Source organism: Gossypium hirsutum, chromosome A05 (assembly GCF_007990345.1).
Source record: "Gossypium hirsutum isolate 1008001.06 chromosome A05, Gossypium_hirsutum_v2.1, whole genome shotgun sequence".
In the NCBI taxonomy this organism is placed as follows: domain Eukaryota; kingdom Viridiplantae; phylum Streptophyta; class Magnoliopsida; order Malvales; family Malvaceae; genus Gossypium; species Gossypium hirsutum.
In genome coordinates this window covers 29,708,172-29,732,755 of record NC_053428.1, presented here as the reverse complement: position 1 = coordinate 29,732,755, position 24,584 = coordinate 29,708,172, and the positions used below count along the sequence as shown (strand labels likewise).

At 30.3% G+C, this 24,584-nt stretch overlaps 3 protein-coding genes and 1 long non-coding RNA gene across 6 annotated transcripts; 3 read left to right on the top strand and 1 right to left on the bottom strand.

The window, feature by feature from the left end:
* The first annotated feature begins 1,257 nt into the window (after positions 1-1,257).
* Positions 1,258-2,250, top strand: LOC107961224 (inositol-tetrakisphosphate 1-kinase 3-like). The gene is made up of 5 exons (XM_041111923.1): positions 1,258-1,396; positions 1,498-1,599; positions 1,645-1,674; positions 1,949-2,004; positions 2,086-2,250. Exons 1-5 carry the CDS (start codon positions 1,258-1,260, stop codon positions 2,248-2,250), a joined length of 492 nt encoding a protein of 163 aa, XP_040967857.1.
* Positions 2,251-2,653: 403 nt separating this feature from the next.
* Positions 2,654-3,566, top strand: LOC121203255 (uncharacterized). The gene is made up of 2 exons (XR_005926450.1): positions 2,654-3,159; positions 3,229-3,566. It is a non-coding gene; the product is annotated as an uncharacterized lncRNA (long non-coding RNA).
* A 6,853-nt stretch (positions 3,567-10,419) lies between these two features.
* On the top strand, positions 10,420-14,253 carry LOC107905209 (branched-chain-amino-acid aminotransferase 2, chloroplastic). 3 transcript variants are annotated; one of them, XM_041112146.1, is made up of 11 exons: positions 10,427-10,734; positions 11,080-11,147; positions 12,198-12,224; positions 12,364-12,535; positions 12,759-12,935; positions 13,029-13,160; positions 13,249-13,347; positions 13,417-13,533; positions 13,616-13,711; positions 13,779-13,891; positions 13,996-14,253. In XM_041112146.1, the coding sequence occupies exons 1-11, from the start codon at positions 10,663-10,665 to the stop codon at positions 14,108-14,110; spliced, it is 1,188 nt and encodes a 395-aa protein (XP_040968080.1). In that variant the 5' UTR covers positions 10,427-10,662; the 3' UTR covers positions 14,111-14,253. The 3 variants fall into 3 exon arrangements, with proteins under 3 accessions (XP_040968081.1, XP_016687288.2, XP_040968080.1); XM_041112147.1 differs by lacking the exon at positions 12,198-12,224 and having other exon boundaries at positions 10,420-10,734; XM_016831799.2 differs by lacking the exon at positions 12,198-12,224 and having other exon boundaries at positions 10,420-10,734; positions 12,352-12,535.
* Positions 14,254-16,448: 2,195 nt separating this feature from the next.
* Positions 16,449-18,707, bottom strand: LOC107905210 (1-aminocyclopropane-1-carboxylate synthase 3). The gene is made up of 4 exons (XM_016831800.2): positions 18,495-18,707; positions 18,068-18,202; positions 17,805-17,965; positions 16,449-17,654 (listed from the first exon to the last, which is right to left on the bottom strand). The coding sequence occupies exons 1-4, from the start codon at positions 18,633-18,635 to the stop codon at positions 16,697-16,699; spliced, it is 1,395 nt and encodes a 464-aa protein (XP_016687289.2). The 5' UTR covers positions 18,636-18,707; the 3' UTR covers positions 16,449-16,696.
* Positions 18,708-24,584: the final 5,877 nt, after the last annotated feature.

Below are 24,584 nucleotides of genomic sequence, written 5' to 3'. Positions count from 1 at the left end.
CTTTCCTAGCCAGAATATCCCTCTATCGTAATTTAATAGCACAATAAATTACTACAATGACACTTGCAAAATATGCAGAACAAAAAAATAAAGAACATTAGAATTTTAACGAGGTTCAGCAAATTTTGCCTACGTCCTCGGGCACTACCAAATATATTTCACTCCAAAAATACAAGTGAAAGTTTACAAATAGGGAGAGAGAACAATTGCCTTAAGTAGAGAATGTCAAGTGTGGGATGAAGAAAGTAAGAAATGGTTAGGCCTATTTATAGTTGAGGTTCAAGGATCAACTTGCAATGTCCCTATACAATTAGGGACCAAAATTGCAATTATCCCATGCCAACTTTTAACTCTGCCAACCAATTTTACTTTCTACTTTCGGTGCCCACCCTTTTTGACTTTTCAAACAATGGGTGGGTTCCAATAAGCGTTGGGTTCCAATGGGTGGGGAGGGGGGTTCTGTTTATCTAGGTATTTAATGGGTCATATCTGACCTGTTTTGTTGGTTTTCCATTTTTTAAAGTATCTTGTAGCCTGTATCAGCTATTTTCAGGTTTCAATAGTTCATTTAGGCATGAGTTTAGGTGCCTGTATGAGCTGTCTTTGAGTTTCAATAGTTTTGATGTTGGCATGAATTTAGGTGGTGGCATTCATATGATTCAATCTGATGAATAAGCGTTTTATAATTGCAGGAATATAGACAAACACATCCAAAAGTCCTAGTTCTTGATCCCCCAGATGCTATACAACATCTACACAATCGCCAATCAATGCTACAATGTGTTGCTGATATGAATTTATTTGAATCTTATGGTAATTTCTGCTTTTCTTTTGTTGACATTAGAATCGAGTAGGAGTTGGATCTAACTCCCGAGCTGATCAGATTAAATGGTGATGTTTTATAATGCAGGAAAAGCTGGTGTTCCGAGGCAATTGGTCATTAAAAGAGACACATCATCCATTCCTGATTTTGTTGCCGAAGCTGGGTTGAGACTGCCCCTTGGTATGCACAGTTTATAATGTGTTGTTTTAGCATTTTATTGGGTCCATTTATATTGTACATAGTTTAATAATCTGTTTCATGATTCATGTTAGTTACCTTCGAGATTGACATTAGACCATTGCCAAACTTGAAGGAAGAATAGAAATGCTTTGTCTAGATCATGCTCCCAAACCATATGATTATTTTTTCGGGTTCCATTGTTTTTCCCTAGTGTGCTCCTATTATTCATAGCAATTCTTTCTTATTGGACTTGCATGTTTCCATCTGTTTCAGTTGCGAAGCCATTTGTTAATGATGGAAGTGAAAAATCACATGAATTATCACTTGCTTATGCTCAATACTCTCTCCAGAAACTTGAACCTCCACTTGTTCTTCAGGTATTTGTTTACAATGGTATTTGACTACAGCATTTATTACCGACTTAAAAACTGTACAGTTTCCAAGTTTAACAAGCAATGACTAACTGCTGTAATGCTGTCGTCTAATGTCCATAGGAGGTGTTCTCTTCAAGGTTTATATTGTTGGAGAAGCCATAAAAGTTCTCAGGCGTTTCTCTTTACCAGATGTAACCATACGAGAGCTCTCAACCAATGTTGGTGTCTAACGATTTCCCCGGGTTTCTTGTGCTGCTGCTTGTGCAGATGATGCAGATTTGGACCCTAGTGTGGCTGGTGTGTTGTTGCATCTAAAGATACCCTTTCTCCTTTGCCACTTTCTTGATTCTTCATGTTAGTTCTTCAAACATGAATGTTTGATCATGCAACTATATTCAGAACATATTTGAAGACATGTTCATGGTTGGCTCAAACCTCAGTGTATTGTGGGTTTTCAGTTAATGTTTGCAAGACCCTGCTTTGAACTGTGTTGCAGTGTGAAATACTGTCATAAGAAATGCCTTTAGCATCTTTCTCGGCCATCTAACATATGTTTTTCCTTCCACTGCAGAGCTTCCTCCTTGGCCATTACTCGAAAGACTAGCAAAAGAACTTCAACAAAGACTGGTAATTTTTTTTAAATTTTGACTGTTAGCTTTTTGTTCTTTGCACATTACTGATCCCTAAACAACTTTTTGTTGTGTGTAGGGTCTTCGGTTATTTAACCTAGACATTATCCGGGAGCACGGAACAAGGGATCATTTCTATGTCCTTGACATCAACTACTTTCCTGGCAAGTGGTATCTCTATTCTATAAGAGGTTATAGTACCAGTTTTCTACCTGGTTTGAAGTCCATTTTATTCTTTACTTAAAAGAATTTGGGTTACCCCTTTTTTATTTATATTCCATACACTATCCAGAAAAAAAAAAAGAAGAATTTGTATGTAATTTATTGGTACCTTTCTTTTTTATATCTCCATTCAAATCTATAGGATAGAATAGGATCTATATCTAATATGATATATAAATCGAATTGATGAAATCAAAAAAACGCAAAAAAAGTCTTTCTTTTTCTATCTACGCCCAGTTTTTTGTTGTCTTACATTTATAATTTATACATCTCCATTTATACATGAAAACTACATCAAAATAAAAAGTGCAAAACCCATTTTATCTACCTATGCAAACTTGAATTTGATTTTTTCCATAAATTGGTAATTGGTCAAGCTCGAAGAGAGGGTAAGTGCGTACGAAAAGGGGGCTTCTATTTATTCTTTCGTTTCCTTGGGTCACTGGCCATCCGCCGGGAGTTTCGGGGTTAATACCGATATTTTAGCAACAAATTCAATAAATCTAAGTGTAGTACCATCCATATTATCTATCGAATTCGAACCCGAACTCTATTTATGATTCCTTATTTCTATCTCATTAGCCTTGTTTCAATTTGCTATCCCGATTATGATTAAAGGTCCTTCCCTTTTGGCCGTTTGTGGGCAAAGAGGAGTACCCTTAATAAAAGAACCTTTCCTCTCCCTAGCTATTTCGGGTTAAGATGTGAAAGTGCCTTTCTCTTTATAGGAAAAGTTGAGCTTGTAAAAAATGCTGACTTGCTTCCCCAATTGTTTGACAATATTGCAGGGTATGGGAAAATGCCTGGGTATGAACAGATTTTTACAGACTTTATATTGAACCTTATGAAGAACCGATAAAAGAAACGACCGGTTTATATTACTCGATAAGGAAGTCAGTGATGGATACAGAGATATTTCTGTCCGACTCAGGTATATATATATTTTCAAGGTTTTTTTTTATACTTATTATATCCTGTACTTGTATTCATATATGTGTAGGAGTTGGAGCAACATAAGATGATACAGGTAACTTTGGGAGACCATGGGGGAAAGATGTTAAAAAGATGGCAAAATGTTGCAACTTCAAAGCAAACATCAGATGATGGGAAAATAGTGCAAATTCAAAGCAGTGATGAAATCTGAAAACACCAAATTTTGTGGAATTAGAATGGGGTCTCCTATTTGATTGCGAATAGTTGTTTTTAACCATGTCTTGTGGGGCTCTCTCTATTACTCCATTGCTGTTGTTACGTTTAAAACATGGTTTGATAAGACAGCAGTTGGTGTAATACATTATTTCTGATGTTTCTTAATTACAGATTCTTTGATTCCTTTTACTTTCTTTGTCATCAACACACCATTTTTATTCACCTAAATTCCAAAAAGTTAATTTACTTGAATATGAAAATCCTGTTTAATATAAAATGAAATTACCATTTTTTAACTCAAAAGCATATTTTTTCTCATCTTAAAATTTTCAATGATTTTGTAAATTAGACTATTGGTTGGATTTTAATTGACTGGTGTTATTTGATTCATAAATTGTTAAAAAATTATTAAAAAATGAAAAATTAGTTTAACTTTTCAATACAGTTTAATCAAGCTATATTGTAATTAATAATTTTTTATCCAATTGGTCCAATCGATTGTTCCAGTCCATTTCCAATAACATGGTAATTTTTTATAACATAATAGCATGGGTTTTAAGAAACAAATATCATTTTTTATAACATAATAGCTTGGGTTTTAAGAAACAAATATCAGTTTTGTTTTCATTTTCATAATGAAAAACATTGAATAAAATGAGTTTGATTAAAAATTTAAAAATAATTTTTGAAAAATGAAGATATGTGAAACTTAAAAAACAACAAAAGAGATCTTTAAATAAATGGAGGATTTTGTTTTAAACAATTTTTAAATATCAAATATATTACCATAGTTCAAATTATATGTAGGAATTTATTTTATTTTATTTTATTTTTCATGTTTCTATTAAAGAAAACAGGTGTCAAATATATTTTCATGTTTTCATTATTGAAAACAAATTTTTATTATTACCTCCACTTGATTACATCATCTATAATATATTTATAGTTCTATATTATCATTCAAGCCTTCTGATTGAGTTAGTATCATGATTTAATCGGGCACCAATTTAATTAATGAAATTTTTAAAATATCCTTCTATATTTAAGATAAGTTATATTATTCGAGAGTACTTTAATTTTTTTATTTAAAATAATAATCAAAATATGCATATGAAGGGATTTAAACCAATGACAATTGTATTTATTAAACTTTAAATTACCACCAAACTAAAACTTTATTTTAATTTTTTATACATTTTAATATTATTATGCACACTTTATTATATCCATTAATTGTATATTTATATTATTATTATTTAAGCCCCTAATTGAGTTAGTGTCACGAGTCAATCAGATACCAACTCGATTAGGAAAATTACTAAAATACCCTTCCGCATTTAAAATAAGTTATATTATTTGAAAGTACTTTAGTCTTTTATTTAAAATAATAATAAAAATTATGTATATGGAGAGATTTGAACCGACGTCAATTGCATTAGTAAAACTTTAAATTTACCACTAAACCAAAACTTTATTTTAATTTTTTTAGTATAAATCTCAAAATTATATATGAACTTTGATTTAATGTGCAATTGTATACATGAACTTTAATTTGGTGCAATTATATACATGAAACTCTGATTGTGGTTCAAATGTATGGTTGAAACTTTAATTTTGATTTAATCATACACATTTAAAGAATAAATACATTAATTTATTTTTATATTGGATAAATATAATTGTTTATGTATGCAATATATAAACATAAAATGATGTTATATCAATAATTGTGTTAATAATTTACAAGAATTAGATCAAATCAAAATTTTATGTATAAAATTGCACAAAATCAAAGTTCATGTATACAATTGCACATTAAATCATAGTTCATGTATAGTTTTGAGATTTATCCCTAATTTTTTTATATATTTTAATTTTATTATGAACGCTTTATTACCTCCATCAATTGTATATTTATACTATTATTTAAGTCCCTAATTGGGTTGATATAAAGTCAACTAAGTATCAACTTGATTAGTAAATTTATTAAAATTTTTAAAATAAATTATATTATTCGAGAGTATTTTAGTCTTTTTATTTAAATAATAATAAAAAAATATGCATATGGAGATATTTGAACCGATGCTAATTGCATAGGTAAAAATCTTAAATTTACCACTCAATTATAATTTTATTTTAATTTTTTATACATTTTAATCTTATTATAAACACTTTATTACCTCCATCAATTGTAAATCTATAATATTATTTAAGCCATTGATTGAGTTGGTGTCATGAGTTAACTCATACCAACTTAGCTAGAAATTACTAAAATATCATTCCATATTTAAATTAAGTTATATTATTCTAAGGTAATTTAATCTTTTACTTTTTAAAAAAACTAATAAAAATTTGCATATAATGTAATTTAAACACGTACAATTTAATTTATCACTAAAAAAAACAAAATTTTATTTTAACATAATATTTATATATATTTTTTTAAACATATAGTTTCCACATATGTACGTGATAGAATTTTTAATATAAATAATAATATTTAATTTTTTTTATAAAATTACCAAAAGAATATCTCCTTAGCTTTTCTTCTTTGCCCATGGTGGGGTATCATCGTGCTCTTCAGAGTAAATGTTTGATTGTAATGCAACAACTAACACTATATATTCTCAACAGAATTAGTTTCCTTAAAATTCCATTTTCGTGCTGAAAGCTTTCTTCATGAGTCGATTCAGTTTTCCATCTAGACTCCTAATGTGAATGACCCATGCAAGTACATCATTCCTTCTAGGCCAACCAAGGGTAATGTGGTCCGTATTTATGTTTGTTAAGCTCACACTACATGTAACACCCTTAACCCGTATCCGTCGCCAGACTAGAGTTAAGAGGCATTACTGAACAAAAACATAATTCCAAACATTCACATATTCAAACAAATTATATTCGTAAATTTAAACACATGTCTAATTAAATATTTAATATACATTATTAAATATATTGCATTTACGAATCATATCTCAAATAAAAACATCTTCATTAACAAATATAAAATTATGCATAAACTATTATTACAAACCAAACCATTATATAGCTAACATCATTCGAACACACAAACAAGTACATGTATATTTATAAACATATAATTAACATGTACTAAAAATTCTTATAATTTCCTTACGGTATTATTATACAATTCACTATTCATTTGGTCAATTTTCATCTCATTAACCGAATAGGTATATCACTATCATCGTTTTCCTATCAACTTTGTTTCATCACAAACAATTATACAACCGTAACATGTATATACATCCAATAAATTAATTTTTCCTGCAAACCAAACTAAACTAACCTATGCATATTTGATCACATGCATGTCTCATATCATGCATTTCCAAATATACATTAAACATATTTAACATTTGAGCTCATATTTATAAATGAATAAGCATACACCAAAAATCAAGTCGTCAAACCCTATTTGTTCATATATATATAATATATATATATTAAAACTGAATGATCAACCACAACCAATTCTACTAATTACTTCAAACTATTTCCAACATATATCACACCATTCACATTTACTTTTCATTCATTTCACTTAACATTATAATCAAAACAAAATAAACCATTACCAAACATAACCAAAACCAAGCTTTAAAGTTAAGCCATATTCGCATGGCTCAATTTATACATATTCAAAGTTGAACAAAATACATATTAGCCTATACATGCCAAAAGTTGTGAAAATAGACTTTTAAAAGTACCGAAAGTTGATGATAGTGTGGATGACTTGGGTCACAATCCCCAAGCTCGTAACTTACAACCAAAATCTCTGATATCGACAGACGTTACGAATCGGCTATTCAACTATTTTTGTTTTTCCCCGATCCAAGTCCGATTTCCTTTGTTCTTAATTTATATAATTTCAAATTAACCTCATTTAAATAAAATTTCATTCAATTTAATCCAACAACACATAATGGAAAAATTACCATTTTACCCCTAATATTTCATACTTTTACAAATTAGTCCTAATTGCATAAATTACGAAATACACAAAATCTCACAACAACATAGTTGAGCCAAATCTTCTATATACTCATACTAATCCATTTATTTATCTATTTCATATTTTAGTCCCTTAATTTATTATTTTTTTATAATTTAGTCCTAATTACTCAAAATCATCAAAAACTCCAATACAAAACATGTTAACATATTTTTTTATATTTCCTCATCAAACATCACAAAACACAAATATTCATCAATAGCATAACACAAAATATTCACCAAAATCAAAAATTCAAGCATGGGTCGGGTAATATTCGAAGCAACGATCTCAAAAACGTAAAAATCATCAAAAACCAAAACAAAACATACCTTAAAATTGAACCAACAATGGCCAAATACCTTGTTTCTTTTTTTCTTTTCTTTCCTCTTGTATTTTTGGCAACAACAAAGTATGAATGCATGGCTTTATTATTATTTTTATGTTATAATATAATATAGGTTAACTATTAACATGTTTTACTTATTTAACCTTATAAATATAATAACATAAACATATACTTTATTGGTACATTCGGCCATCACTAAAATAATGGATTATTTGCAACATAAATACTCCATATTAAAAAGCCACTATCAATTCAACCTTTATAATTTAGACTATCAAATTTTTAACTTACATGATTAAGTCCTTTTATCAAATTAAGCACACAAACAATCAAATTATTGTACGAAATTTTCACACATGTAAATTCACATAAAATAAACACGAAAAATAATATTTAAATATTTTTCTGACTCAAGTTCGTGGTCCCGAAACCACCATTCCGATTAGGGTCTAAATCGGACTGTTACACTACATGCCTCTCTGGTTTTTCTTTTTGTTCACTGTAATCCCATCCCTTGTTGCTTTCTTGATCTTTTGAAAGCAATCCTTTGCTTCCTTGATTTCTGCGACAGAGTTTGGTTTTATTCCTTCGTAAATTTACTTTATTCTTGTGCAATGTAATCCCATCCCTTGTTGCTTTCTTGATCTTTTGAAAGTAATCCTTTGCTTCCTTGATTTCTGCGACAGAGTTTGGTTTTATTCCTTCGTAAATTTACTTTATTCTTGTGCAACCAGATTTTCCAGAGGAAAATTGCTAATCCTATGAGTACATCCTTTGTGAAGTCAATACCTACTTGTGCTTGTCCCATAGCTTGTGATAACCATTTCTTGATCTATCCTATGCTTAATTACATTCCCAAAACAAATGATTTTCGTCCTCTCTATTACCTTGACAAAGTGCGCATTTCGTGCTTGTGGAATTCATTCTCCTTTTAATCATTGTCTTACAGGGAAGGGCCTCATTAAGAATTTTCCAAAGAAATATGATAACCTTGTATTGAAGCTTGAGGGACCAAAGGAATTCCCAAATCCTTTTTGGGACCTCTTAATTTGTTGTGTTAGTATTTCCTGTTTGCATATTATCAAAGGCTTGAAAATATGCAGATATAATCGAAAATTTTCCATCATGGGTGTGCAGCCATTTAAGTATTAGAGCACCCTGAACCTTGTGTCACGGGGTTAGATCTTTTGTCTTACGATTCACACGGCCTTAGGCGATCATCGGTCTTAACACCACAAGTGAGAACTCCCAAAATTGACGGTCAAGATTAAATTACACTGATGAACGAGATTAATCATATCCCTTAAATTATGGAATTTACAAGATATACCGTATCAAATCGAATCTTTACAAGATATGATTCATATCCTCTTAAGATTAGTTATCAAAATAGCCTATGTTGTCATATCCTCATTATTGGGTCACCCAGGCTTCAATCTGACAGGCTTCTCCAATAACTTACTGAATCAAGCTAGTTCTTGTGGGCCAAATAATCTCATCTAAACAATACACCTCCATTAAATGCATTTGGTACGTTGGTCATAGGCTTTAAACTACGACCCATGACACTTGAATTAAGTAGTCGCCGCCTATTCAAGTTAGCAATAATGTCTCAAATCAGTACTTGATTAAGGGTCGTCGAACCATCTTGCGAACTCCATCTGTTGTCGTTTTGCCTGGCGATATTGTTGCTAACCATCTCCTTACCCATAAGGATGCCCTTTCAAGCCCAAGAATCACCTGACTTCGTCTGAGTCTAAAGAAAATTATCCAATTTACAATATTTCTTGACAAGGTTTCTTGAAAGAGCCACCTTTGGCCATTTACATTTCTCCTTGCAATCATAGCCAGCAAGGTTTTATTCATAGCATGCATACTTCTTAAGCCGAGGCCCCCCAAAGATTTTCTAGAGAAGACTCAATTCCAGTTTATATAATGAATCTTCCTTCTACTTGATTTGTTGCCCCACCAGAAGTTTCTCATTAATTGGTCCATTTTATCATAAATGTTCTTTGGGGCTTGAAAACATGATAATTGGTATATGGGTACACTTGAAAGCACATATTTAATCAGGCTGAGCTTCCTTCCTTGCATAATAATTTGATTTCCACAGAGATAATGTGGACTCCATCTCATTAAGGATGGGTTGAAAGAAATTGCTTTTCTTGTTTAGGAACCCCAACCTCATCCCCAAATATTTACCAGTCTCCCCGGTAGCTCTTACCTGTAAAATACCTTTGAACGTTCTTTCGAACTTTGGGTAGCAATTCTTACTGATCTTCAGCTCCAATTTATTATAATTGATGTGTAAGTGCAATATTGCTCCAAGATCCTTTTCATTGTGTGGCATGCCTCCTTATCCATCTTAAAAAAATCATCTGCAAAAAGTACGTAGGATATCGATATACTTAATCCTACTTTGAGATCATGGATTTGACCCTCTTTCTCCACCATACTAATAATAAATTATAAGATGCTTTGACGCCGAACAAACAGATAAGACAGAAACCTAAAAAAGTTCTTTCTAAATGTTGAATATACAATAAAGAAATTTGTTTGATGGAAGCAAAAACAATAATAAAAATGTGGATAATTCGTACCACGATTTGACCTGACCACTTGCATAGCTGCCAACTCGACTACATTTATTCTAGCAATTTCCCATACTTCCGTGTGGAGCTGAGCCACTGCTTATGTTTGGCCCTTCCTTTTCATTCTCTGTAATGCACCGGTATTAGTCCAGAAACGTCTCTCTCCTTTTTTCTTTTACCTCCACAATAATTTCTCTTCCCTAATCACGTTGTTTTTTCTTCACCTCATTTCTTTCATCTGTTACTTTGAAATCTTCTTAAACATACCACCTCTGCTTTTCATTTTTATTTCTTCTCTATTATCTGTTTCAACACAAATTTTAAAAAACAATGGCAATTCAGAAGAGTTCTTCCATACGCAATCTGCTTCAATCCTTACGAGCTGCTTCTTTTTCATCTATGGTAACTTATTAGCCTTTTCAATATATAACGTTGATTGTTATCATTGTTACTGCTTTTGTTTGCATGGAAAGTTGCTTCTTTCTTTTATATATATATATATATATTGTTCTTTCGTGTTCATGATTGGATTTCTAATCTTTTTGATGATTGGGTGTGAATTTACCGTTTAACAACAAGATATTCATTGAGTACTCTCCAAATGATCAACTCATATCTTCGTAGAGATTGATTTAAATGTCCAATGTATGTTAGATAAGAACAACAAAGTCTCTTTTAAGATGACAGTGTTTTGTACAGTTTATTGTAAATGCTGGATTAATATGCTTTTTTATTACATGTTTATAGATTGCAAATGATCATAGGTTCACATCTCAGGCTTATTCTCCAGCAACGACTAAACCATCTGGTTACAGGTAACTTACATGAACACTAAAAACTAATCATTTTTTGTCGATAAGAGTTGTCGGTAAAACCCTGATGCAACCATGACAATTTTTTTCTTTTTAGCTACGAATGCATTAATGTCTTTATTATTAGCGACAAATAATTGGGTTTGGACAAAAAGTACACTGGAGAGTTTGTCTTTATCACGTTTCTTTAATAAATATTATAAAATTTCTTTTATGAACTTTCTTTTTCATTTTAATAAAACCTTGCATCAAATATAAACTTTAATATTAATTATAAATTTCTTATAAAAATAAGTTGATCCTACTTTTATTTGGAATTTGATCTTTATCCTTTATAAAATCTGTAGTCCAATTGAGTAACACTTTTAAATGTTATCATTAAATCACCAACTTGAAAATCAACAAAATAATCATTCATATGCAATAAATTAGTAAAAATATACCGTTCAACAATTTTATATATAATAATTAGCAAAAATTAATATAGATTCATGCGTTTACCAATAATTAAATTAACTTTTATGAAATTAAAGTAGAAGAATTATTTTTTTAATTCTAGAAAGTAGAGGGATGAAATTTTAAATTAAACTAATTTTTAAGATAGAGTTTATCCAATAATTTAATCTATTAAGGTGCATTTATTTATATTGGAACCCACCCATTGTTTGAAAAGTCAAAAAGGGTGGGCACCGAAAGTAGAAAGTAAAATTGGTTGGCAAGTTGGGTTAAAAGTTGGCATGGGATAATTGCAATTTTGGTCCCTAATTGTATAGGGACATTGCAAGTTGATCCTTGAACCTCAACTATAAATAGGCCTAACCATTTCTTACTTTCTTCATCCCACACTTGCCATTCTCTACTTAAGGCAATTGTTCTCTCTCCCTATTTGTAAACTTTCACTTGTATTTTTGGAGTGAAATATATTTGGTAGTGCCCGAGGACGTAGGCAAAATTTGCTGAACCTCGTTAAAATTCTAATGTTCTTTATTTTTTTGTTCTGCATATTTTGCAAGTGTCATTGTAGTAATTTATTGTGCTATTAAATTACGATAGAGGGATATTCTGGCTAGGAAAGATCTGGTATGTAAGCGATCCTCGTGATCCACCTCTCTTTCCTGGGAATTGAACTTAGTGTGATTTTTCAGTACAATAATTTTACTCTTTCACACGCTTCCGCGCAACAATTTATTTTAATAAATACATAAAGTGGTGACTTTAGTGACGATGAGGATGCGGATGTGAATTGGGATAAACTTGGATTTGGATTGACGCAAACCGATTACATGTACGTTATGAGCTGTTGTAAAGACCAAAGTTTTCTAAAAGGACAGCTCTGTCGATATGCCAATATCGAGTTAAGCCCTTCCGCAGGTGTCTTAAACTATGGACAGGCAAGCCATGCTCTATCTCAATATTATCAATAATGCAATTTCAAATATATTCAAACATAATCTTGAAAATCGAATCTCAATATCTACTATCATTCTTTTTGATGCCGTAATTGACAAACCCAAATTTAAATTTCGGCTAAAAATGGTGATAAAGATGATAAAGGAAGGCCCCCCCATAAGCTTAGAATGAAATAATGAAAGCTAAAAACTGTTGACTATCCAGGGCGTATACGAAGGCATGAAAGCTAACAGGACACAAGATGGGCGAATTCTTCTATTCCGAGCAGGCCAAAACGCAGGTCGAATGAGGCACGGGGCTGAAAGAATGTGCATGCCATCCCCTTCCATTGACCAATTTATTGATGCAGTTAAGGAAACTGTATCGGCTAACAAGCGTTGGGTGATTTTGACAAACACAACAAGTGCATTCCCTGAAAAATTACCCTTGGGTTTGTTTTAACAATGTATGAATTTCTGAATCGATTACTTGCAGATTCCTCCTCCAGGAAAAGGGTCACTGTATGTTAGGCCTATGCTTCTAGGGACTGGTCCTATATTAGGCTTGGCACCTGCTCCGGAATATACTTTCCTCGTTTATGTTTCCCCTGTTGGTTACTATTTCAAGGTAGACTTGTTTATTATATATATATTCAAAGTATTTTTAAAACAATTTGGATGAAGACTCAATTGTATTCTGATAATCCTGGAATCAGGAGGGTACTGCACCTTTGAACTTATACATCGAGGAAGAATATGTTAGGGCTTCTCCTGGAGGAGCTGGAGGAGTGAAGTCAATCACCAACTACGCACCAGTGAGTAACATTTGTAAATGTCTCTTTGTGTTCATCAAAAATCAATTTATTTGATCCCTTTTATTGCAGGTTATGAAAGCAATTACCAAAGCCAAAGACCGAGGATTTTCTGATGTCTTATATCTTGACGCCATTAATAAAAAGTATCTGGAAGAGGTCTCCTCTTGTAATATTTTCATTGTTAAGGTATCCCAGCTCTATCAGTTTCAAGTACATGAAAAAAAGCTTTAAAAAGTATCACTGATTTGTTAGAAACCCCTTTTTTCAGGGAAATGTGATTTCAACTCCGGCAACAAATGGGACTATTCTTGAAGGGGTAACTCGAAAAAGCATCATTGAGATTGCGAAGGATCATGGTTACCAAGTGAGTGAATTGATTTAGAAATTAATGTGTTTGGGGTTTAAGGTTTAATACAGGATTAATGTATTAGGTCGAGGAACGGCCGGTTGCGGTTGATGAATTGGTTGATGCCGATGAAGTTTTTTGCACCGGAACCGCTGTTGGAGTTGCTCTGGTTGGTAGCATTACATATAGGAACAAAAGGTAATAACCCCAGCGGTCGTAATACAATGTTAGTGTCAAGGTTTTATGATTTTCTTCATATTCACAGCAAGGAGTGGTACTAAGTGAAGCATATTTATGTGCAGAACTGAATTCAGATCAGAGGGTAGATTGGTGTGCCAGCAACTGTACTCGACTCTCGTGGGACTTCAAACTGGTCGCATTGAGGATAAAAAAGGATGGACCCTAGAGATCAACTAAGATCTTTAATGCTGAAGGCTTATAATTTGCTATATTATAAATCCCGTTCGCATAACGAATATAATTATTAACTTCAATAAAAATCGAGTTAATATGTAATTGTTGATTTCATACTTAAAAAGAATAAAAATTTATGGACCTAATTTATCGATTTCGTTCAACATCAATTTTATTATTTAAATCACTAAATGAGTTGGCATTGTAAATTAAGAGCACTAACTTGATCAAGAAAATTATTAAAATGCTCTTTCATGTTAAAAATAAATTATATTATTGTGCTACCAAATAAATAATTTGGGTATGGTAAGACTTGAACACATGTCATCTACGTTAATAAAACTTTAATTTATCATTCGACCAAGGGCTGAGTCAAGAAATTTAGATTGTGGGGTTGATTTTTTTATAAATTAAAACATTTATAAAAATCATGTAAACTAAGGATTAATATTTGATATATTGTCAATGTATAGGTGTCATTAAGTCTAGGTGGGATTTGGATGGGCGGTTGGATGCATTTAGTTTACTTTTTGCCTCACACTATAGTATCGTTACAGTATCTAATCTCACCGCCACCGTTGTTTTTATATTAACCGCACGTAAACGTACTACCCATCCAAACTTAGCCCTAATCATAGGCTAATACAAAATTTTAGGCTTGCTTTTTAAGCCCGGGCTTGGCCCAAAACTTTGTCCAAACTTAACCCAAATAGAATTACTAAACTCGAGTTCGGCCAACCCGTCTATATTAAAATTTTCTTATTGTTTTTATATAAAAACAAAATTTTAAAATATAATACATCAAATTCACTAAAAATATTAAAATAAATATTTCCTAACAAACTAAAAATACATTACAAAAAAGTTTTTATACTTAAAAATACCAAGATAGTTGCAACTTAACAAGCAAGTGTCTCTAAAATAATAGCAAAATTAATAATAAAACAATAGTGATATAATATCCGAACAATAACAACAAAATAGTAGTAATATAATAGCAAAATAACATCGAGATGGTAAAAAACAACAGTGAAAATTTTTTTTAGACAATTTTGGGCCTAACCCGAGTCAAAAAAATCTTACCTGAGGCTTAACCTATTTAGAAATAAGACCTTATTTTTTGTCAAAACCTATTTTTCGGGCCTATATTTTTTATTAAACCCTCACACTTTTTGGGTGGGCCTTTGAATTTAGGAGGGTGACCCGATCCATGATCAAGTATAGGTCTTATGCACAATCAACTAATAATAAAATGACACATCACCATTGTATTAAAATAAAAAAAATTGAAAGACTTGAATATAAATACTATTAACTTTATTAAATGTAATTAAATATTAATTATTAATAATAAATTATTTTATTTTTATTTTTAAGTTTCATATTATTGATTTCGAGTTTCAAATTTTATATTTATTTATATTCAACTATTATAATTAATATTTATTCTATAAACCCTTCAATAATTTTTTTGCTTCACAATAAAAAAAATGACATCAAAACAAATGAATATATATGATTAGTATCAACACTTCAAATAATGTGATAAATATGCATAGCATATACTAATCTGCTAGTGGTTTAATGCATGGGAAGCCTCCTTTTTAAATCTATCATTTTAAAATTTTAAAACAAAACAATGCATGAACCATAAATCAATTATTATTATTATTATTATTATTATTAATGCTTTAAAAATATCATTTAAAATTTTAAATCTTTTTCAAATAAATTGGAACCGACCCTAAATCCAGCAACTTTTTTAAATGCAGGATCAATAGTAATACATTAAGTAAGTAAAAGTTAAAACAAAAAATTAAGTAAAAGATACTTTCACTAAATTTAATTAGTATGAAATTTTCATTGTAATAATTTAATTCAAAACTTTATGATCTAAGAACATGAATAAAAAATACCTTTTTTTAAAAAAATGTTAACAATGTTAACAATTGTAATATAATAAATATTAACAATGTTAACAGTTGTATTTAAATTTTAAAATTTTAAAAATAGAGAGGTTAAATTTTTAAAAATGAAAATACAATGACTAAATTCTAAATTTTCGAAAAATATAGAGACTTATGACATCTATTAGCTAAAATAAATACGCAAAAACTAATAAATTAAACTACACCTAAAATAAACTATTAAGTTGCAAAAATTCATATATAATAGTTTTTTTTATATATATAATAACAATTTAAACATATAAAAGTATCACAAAAATAAAAACAAATATTTTTTCACTTTTTTTTTTCTTTCAGTTTTTTCTCACTTTCACATTCACTTTCTCCCCAGCACCCGACCAAAAATCTAAAGAAAAAAATAATAATAATAATAAAGGCAGCTGTCAATTTTTGAAGGCGACATATCTACAATTCTTGAAGTATTTTACTTTTATAGATTATAGAATATGAGATACACAGCAATGAAATTAGGGTCACTAATTGGTTTATTTATGGAAATAAAAGTTTCAAAGTCACTATTTTATAGATGGCTGGAAAACTTAAAACTATTTTATATAAAACCAAGACACCTTGAATTGCATACTTCCCATATATTAAAACTAAAAGATTAATTAAGATAAACCTAACGCTCTTGTTCTTCACGGTCAGCTGATGATAGTTTACGAACCCAGTTGCTGATCAATTTCCTACTTAAACTTGCCATAATTTGCTGGTAATTAAAGCTCGAACGTTCCACGAAATCCTTGATGCGTCGCAAGGCCACTTGAAGTGTGGATTGGTTCATATTGGCGAAGCAAACTCTGAACCACCCTGGTTGACTGCAATGGAAAGATGAACCAGGGGAGATATTCAACCCAACTTCGCATAATATCTTCTTCCACAGATCAGTTTCGGCTTCGAATGTGTTGGAACACAAGAGATGTCTCATGTCAACCCAGCAGAACAACCCTGCATTGCTTTTCAAGCAATTAATGCCTGATTTTTTAAGCCCCGACACCAGCATCTCTTTCCTTTTCTTCAGCCTCTTTTGATTCCTCTTCATGTAGTTGCTGGTGAATTTTTTGTTAGCCAGCATGTACGACAGTAGGTACTGAGTTTGCGACGAGACCAGTCCGAAACTCGACATCTTCGTCGCTGCACTCATAACGGTTTGATTGTTTGAATAGATCATGCCCACACGAAATCCCGGTAAACCTAGATCCTTAGAAAGACTGTAAACGATGTGAATGCGGCTCAAAACATCTGTGTTTCTTTTAAGGTTACTGTCCATTGCAGCTTCCATAATGCTTATGAAAGATGGAGAGTCGAAAACTGTGCCTGAAAAAACTTCGTCGCTTATGAGATGAATGTCTTTGTCGATGGCGAAAGTAATGAGGCTTTGAAGTTCATCTGTAGTCATGGTTGTGCCCAGTGGATTTGAAGGATTCGTAATCAAAACCCCTTTAACTTTGAAGTCGAGTTTTTGAGCTCTTTCATAAGCTTCTTCAAGTGCAAACATGGAGATTCTGAATCCATTTGAACTCGAGCAATGTATAGGAACAATTTCTACTCCAGTTCTCCATTTTAAATCCCTGTCAAACCTAGAACCGTGTATATAGCGAAAATTTTAGATCCCTGTCAATATCCATATATCGATCCTCTAAATATATATCCGAGTTGGATAGATATCCATATATCCCAAGTCCGAAGTAATATAGATATGGACTAGGATTAGGAAATTTGGAACTTACCCAGCGTAGGATGGTGTGGGAAGAAGGATAGCATCACCTGGATCAGCCAGGCAAAAAATTAAAGTCTCATTAGCTGAAGTTGCACCAGCAGCAAGAACAAGGTTGTTGGGATCAAATTTAACCTTATTTCCTCCAATTTTTGCCATGTATTCAACCAGTTCCTATGCAAATGAAGCCACCATATTATACATATATGTATGTATTAGATCAGTTTGTAACTCAAATGTAGGGGTTTTTTTGGTTAAAATGATAGGAATGTATACATTTTTGAAAGCAGGCATTCCATGATAGTCTTGGAAGAGAGCAAGGTCCCTGAATACAGATTCTCCATCCTTATTCTTGAGTCCCATGACGTCGGGGTTTTTTCTTAGCCATGATTCGACGAGGTCAAAAGAAAGCTGATGACAAAATATACACACACCACCATTTAGTTTATGGATTACCCATTTGGTGCAACAATAATTTCCATAAAGCAATGAAGGTGTACGTACTGCATTAATTCAATTAACAATGAAGTTAAAAAGTATAAAAAAAATGTCTTTCTAAAGTACATATACATCAAAAGTTCAACTTGACAATGATTTTTATACATGAAAATGAAAAAATAAAAAAGTTGTCCTTGCCTTGCAAAAAGGATGTTTCAACTAATCTGAAAAAAAAAGAAAAAGAAAAAAAGGATAGCTAATTAACCTGATTCTCAGCAAGCCCCATCTGAATGATTCCTGTTGGATTTTCAACTTCATGGAATGGGTTTTTCTCATAAACTTGCCACCCCAGAAAGTATAAAGAATCCTGTCCATGACAGTTGCTGCTAGCTTTACTAGACAACATTCTTGATATATATATATATATAGGTTTTTTGTGGATAAAACTTTGGTGAGAAAAGGTTGGGGAGGAAAGCGCTTGGTGTTTAGTTTAAAAAGCTTTTGGAAAAGGAAGGGGAGATAATGGGGGAAATTTATAGGGGGAGGGAGAGACATAATCACAAAGTCCACAATATGAATTTTAAATTTTATTGTGAATGTGACGGTGGTTTTAGCTGATTCTTTTGACTTCTTCATACTCAGTGCTGATGCTTTGAGGTTGTGTATATTTTTCCTTATCCTAATCATTTTGCACGTCTTTTTGGACATTTTCGTATCTAAATTTCTTTACTCCCTATTTTTTTATTACCCAAAAAATATATTGTTTTTTTCTTTCTTCAATGCAAGTAACTCCTAGGGATTCGCTAAATTAATTCTGTATTCCTTAATACCTTAGTAAGTATTATATTTTGAGTCTTTAGAATTTCATTTAATTTATAAAAGAGGGATAAAAGGTTAATCTATTTATTTATATATATAATAATATCTTATATATCATTAATATATACTATTAGATAATAATATGATACATCATCATTAAATAAAATAAAAACTGTGAAGTACTTTAAATATAAATATAAATAACTTTATTTCAATATAATCAAATATTTAATTATAACTATTATTGATAAGGGTAAACTATTAAAATAGTCACTTATGTTTGAAATGTTATGTTTTAGTTACTTACATTATTGTGTTGTCATATTTTAGTCACTAAGCGTTAATTGTCGATAATGATGTAAAAGTAAGCTAACTTGGCACGTTAAATCATCAATTCAAACGAAAATTTTAGGTTAAATTATACATTTGGTCCCTATAATTTTTTTTCAATTTTAGCAATTTAATTTTTTCTTTTATATTCTTTGAACTTTTCCTTTTTTCTTTTTCATTCTTTCTCCTACTCCTTATGTTTTTCTCCCTTCTTAATTTCTTTTAAAGTAGTTTTTCATGTTTTCCATTCGTTAAAACTAGTCCTTAATTCTTTTATTTTTTTAACAATTTTATTCCTTTATTTTCTTTTTCTTCTTCCCTTTTATTTTTCTATTTTCTCATATTCTTCACTGCAGCAACATAATCTTTGTCTATCAAATAAACCAAGTTCCTGTTTCTTTCACAATATCCTTAAATTGAATTTAACTTAAAACCGAATATCAATCATTCTTAATCAAACCTCAATTTGAATATAACCTAATTTTGAAGCTAAAATTGGATTTAACTAATCAATATAAAAAACTATATCTTTAATCAAATCTAAACATAAATTGAATTCTTTATATTCAAAATAAATTTTTTCCCATTTTCAACATTTTACAAAATCGTTTAGATTATTCATTTCCTTTCTTTTATTTTCTGAAGAATAAAATTAAACAAACAATAAACTTGATCTAACCCTTCTTGGATGTTCCCAAGTAAGCTTTATTGGTAGCAGAGCACGGATGAACCAAAGAGAGAGAGGGAGCATGGAACCAAACTGGTTCGGGTAAAGTTGAGGGTAAGTTTCGTATGGTGGTTATTATAGTCATTGAGGGTGTAGAGCTCATTTGAAGAATCTTTGAAACAATATAGTTTCAAGAGGACGAAAATGTTGTAGGTAAGATAGATAAAGTGATCGTGGGGGTTGGTTAGGAGGTTAAGGGAACAAGCTCGAGAAACTTTGTTGAGGGTGGATTGCCATAAGTCGCGATTGGCAAGGTCTTCGAGTGAGGCAAGCTTGTGGACTAGGTCATTGAGAGATCTAAATTGATTTGTTAAAGCGATGATGGACGATGAGGATTTGTAATTGTGGGGTGAGAATATGTGAAGCAAGTTTTATTTTGGTTCCAACTTTCGTCTTTTCTTTTTTCATAAACATAAAAAAAATTAACAAATGAGAAATATAAATAAATAAATAACTTCGCTAAAAGAGATGGAGAAGAGAGAAAAACAAAGGTAGAAGCAAAAGAGAATAAAAAAAAGGAAAAAAAAAGGGAAAGTTAAAAATATAAAAGAAAGAAAATTAAATTACTAAAAACGAAAAAATGTGGGGACCAATTGTATAATTTAACCTAATTTTTTTGTTTGAAATGATGATTTAATGTGTCACGTTAGCTTACCGTTACACCGTTAACGATAATTAATGGCTCAATGATTAAAATGTTACAACACATTAACATAAGTGAGTAAAATATAACATTTCAAACATAAACGAATGAAATGTAACTTAAGGTAAACAAAAATGACTATTTTAATAGTTTACCTTATAAATAAATATTAATAACTCTCAAATTTAAGGTTTAAAATTTAATTAAATATTATAATCATTATTAATTATGTTTAAATAAATATATATGAATACCTTAATTACTCATGACTATCCATTATGCCATTTATCTGAGTCTAATCAGATTAAAGTTTGAGATTTTTAAATATTTTTATCCGAAAATGATTTGAGATCCTATTCAATATATACACGAAATTTTAAATATTTTATTTATTAGATAATAGTTTAGGCTAGATTTGCCTGAGATTTACAAAAATTCTTATCCACTTTTAATTATTGATTTATAGTATTAACATTCTAATCTCAAATTTTATTAATTGATAACTTTTTTAAAGAATAATTATGAAATAAACTTTAACTATAATATTTTAAATTTTTGGTTATATTGTTTTTTTTCTATTTTGATATAATATTTACTTCTACACTGTAATCTTTAAATTTTTAAATAGTAAAAAAATTATACTTAATCGTATTTAAATATATATTTTTATTAGTATAATATCAAATATTCCAATTAAAATAAATTTAATCAATAACTATATTACCCTTTAATTTAATTTAATAATTAAAAAATTAATAGATTAAGATATTATCATACCGACATTCCTAGGTGATAATTGAACTCATAATAAATCTAATATAAACTTGAACATCAAGCATTGGACTCCATTTATCAGTGGAAGCCACTTATTTCTGATGTTAGACATTATTAAATTCCATCTTATTAGTTAGTTACCAAACTCATTAAGTGATTTCACAAAATCTATACACTCATCCATCAAATCTCCATCATTTTTTTTTCTAATTTCTTATTTTCATTTTCACCTCTCTCTTTTTCCGCACTCATTATTATACCATATCATAATTAAACGAAATAAGTTAACTTAATTATGTTTTTCTATCAATAAATTATAAAAAAATTACAGAATAATTACTCAACTATTTAATTATTTTTTTTGGTCACCAGCAAATTAACACAAAAATGGATAAACCCAATAAGACAGGATAGTTAGATGATCATTTTGTAACTTTTCATAATTGAGTGATAAAAAAAATAATTAAGTGACTACTAATATTGGGATAAGAAATTAAATTATAATATTTCAAAAATTAAAATAGTTTTTTAAATTATTTTAAATATAAAAGAATTAAATAGTGAGATTTAAATGTAACCTTTCTAAAGTTATAAATTAATACATTGGTAAATTTATATTTTAAGTTTTTAATTTATAATTTATAATTTATTTTTAACTCCTTAAAGAAAATGTTCTGCTTTTGTCCCTTCAAAGTAATTTTATTTGTTGAATCTATACTCATACCACAAATTTTAAATAAGGACTCTTGCTAAAGAGATAATAAATATTCAATAATTAACTTAGGTTGAAGCGCGCAATATCATTTTTTTAACAAAAAAAATTACTTAAAAACACATAAAACTATATTTCTAAATATTTTTTGCTCTTAATCAATTGAATTACAGCTTGGAACCAAAATTAAGAGGTAGAGAAATTAGAAATCAATATATTCAAATGAGGTTTATTGATGTATGGGATCGACAAAGAAAAAATGAGGAGTATGTGGTGATTTTGATAAAGATTGATTCAAGTCTGGGTAAAAAGTCTGAGGGTATTGACAGTGAAGATAGTGGAAGTGAAGGTTTAGAGTAAAGTGATAGAGTTAGGTTAGAGTGTTGATGAGTTGATCCCTTTCTCTATATTCTAGGGGTTATTTATAGGTGAGGTTTTATAGTAGGTGGTTTTAACGTGACAAATTCATTATTAAAGTGGGCAAATGTTCATGATGGGACGAGAATATTTATGATAGAACATGTTGTCATTCCCTTTGAATGGTGGCACAAAACAATTAAACTTATAGAATTTGGTGATTAAAAGAATCAGGTTCTTAACAGAAGATTAATTATATGGAGAAAGGAGTGGTGGTATCCTTATGAGAAATGGGTGGCTAATTTCTTTGAGTGGCTACATCTACTAGGCTGAATAATCAAATTGAGTAACGAGTAGAGATCACTCCTCAAATAGCCTATTGTGTTGACGAAGTATAACAAGATTATTTTCACATTATTTCAATTTTACATTTATTTTAGATTTGAATCATCTAAATTTAAATAAAATTAGAGTCTAATCAACTCATTCGACCAACTCTAGTAAAGGGTTATAGTCTGACATGGCATGACAGGTGACAGAATATAGATATGGGACAATTGTGGTCCATACATCACCTGATTCCCGACGCTGGACCAAAGTAAAAAAAATAAAAATAAAAATTGCGAGTTGGGACAAGAAACACCATCTTAATTTGTCCATGTCGGCCATCTTCTTTGTCTCTCCCCTTTCCTCATATTACAATATTGATTATGGAGGGAACATAATTTACCTGATCATCTCTTGACGACATAAATCCAAAGCAACCGATCACATGGTCTTAATAGTGTGGGTGTTTTGGATTATGAACGTAAATCTTCTTGTTCGTATCTTAAAATTAAATTTGTAGAAAAGAATCCGACTGCCCATTTCAATATCTTGCAAAATTGAAACCAAATCCAGCCCAACAGAATACAACCAAATCAATTTTAAATTTTATTTTTAATCTTTTCAAATATAAATTTAATTTCTTTTCATTTCTCGATATATTTACCAGAGCAAACTCAGTAACTAATTATTCGCATTCTGTAGACCCATTAAGAGAGTTTATCATAATTAGAATTTAGCATGGATCAATTGAAATTTGTTTTTCTAATAAAAATTAAAATACCATACCTTAATCATAATTTTAACTTCTCTTCTTAAAATCAAACTATTAAATTAGAAATATTCATGGTTCGACCTAGATTTAATTATAAAAATTTTCAGGCCACCCCAATCAAATAGCCCATTTCATTGTTTTTAAAAGATAATTAAAAATTATATTTAAAATTAAATTTAATTATAAAAATATAAATATTCTGAAATTAAGAGAATTATAGATGTTCAGTATGACTCCTATTTCAAGTCAAATTTGAGAAATAATCTTTCAGTTAAACTCCGTTTATTTGTTTCAATTAAACACTGATTAGTTTAGATTATTTTATTATTATTTAACCTATGAATTTAGCCTATAAATAGGCTCTTTTATAACCTTAAAAAAACACCATTAGATATTAGAACTCATAACACATTTAGAGAATTTTGTGTTTACGTTTTGAGGGTTCTTATTTTCAAGTTTTCGGGGTTTAGTTTTTATCTCCATCTTTTGTACTTTTTGTTCTTTTGCCATTATAGTAAAATTATCTTTTCCTGTGATTTTTTATCCTCTTTGGAGGGTTTTTCCACATTAAATTTGTATATTCAATTTCTGAATTTATTCTGCTATTTTTTTAATTGTTTCTTAATCGGCTCGATCTTAACAAGTTGTATCAGAGTTAATTCAATTTTCATAGATCAGCTCATTCAGAGATGGCAACAACAAGGTTTGAAATTGAGAAGTTCGATGGTGAGACAAATTTCAATCTGTGGCAAGTTTTGATGATGGCAATTCTAGTTCAATCCGGCTTGAAAAATATTGTTACTGGGAAAAGGCCTGAGAGTCTAGATAAAATAGAATGGGAAGAGCTTGATGAAAAGGCTTTGTCTGCAATCCAGTTGTGCCTCGCGAATACAA

Bases quoted from the DNA above. Each gene is read 5' to 3' on its own strand.
- LOC107961224 (XM_041111923.1), top strand. From the start codon at position 1,258: ATGTTTCCATCTGTTTCAGTTGCGAAGCCATTTGTTAATGATGGAAGT. The intron at 1,600-1,644 runs GTGTCTAACGAT...CTGCTTGTGCAG, and splicing joins AGAGCTCTCAACCAATGTTG to ATGATGCAGATTTGGACCCT. The intron at 2,005-2,085 runs GTAATTTTTTTT...TGTTGTGTGTAG, and splicing joins AAGAACTTCAACAAAGACTG to GGTCTTCGGTTATTTAACCT.
- LOC107905209 (XM_041112146.1), top strand. From the start codon at position 10,663: ATGGCAATTCAGAAGAGTTCTTCCATACGCAATCTGCTTCAATCCTTA. The intron at 13,348-13,416 runs GTGAGTAACATT...CTTTTATTGCAG, and splicing joins CAATCACCAACTACGCACCA to GTTATGAAAGCAATTACCAA. The intron at 13,892-13,995 runs GTAATAACCCCA...ATTTATGTGCAG, and splicing joins ATTACATATAGGAACAAAAG to AACTGAATTCAGATCAGAGG.
- LOC107905210 (XM_016831800.2), bottom strand. From the start codon at position 18,635: ATGTTGTCTAGTAAAGCTAGCAGCAACTGTCATGGACAGGATTCTTTA. The intron at 18,203-18,494 runs GTTAATTAGCTA...TTTTGTCATCAG, and splicing joins TGGGGCTTGCTGAGAATCAG to CTTTCTTTTGACCTCGTCGA. The intron at 17,655-17,804 runs GTAAGTTCCAAA...ACACGGTTCTAG, and splicing joins CCCACACCATCCTACGCTGG to GTTTGACAGGGATTTAAAAT.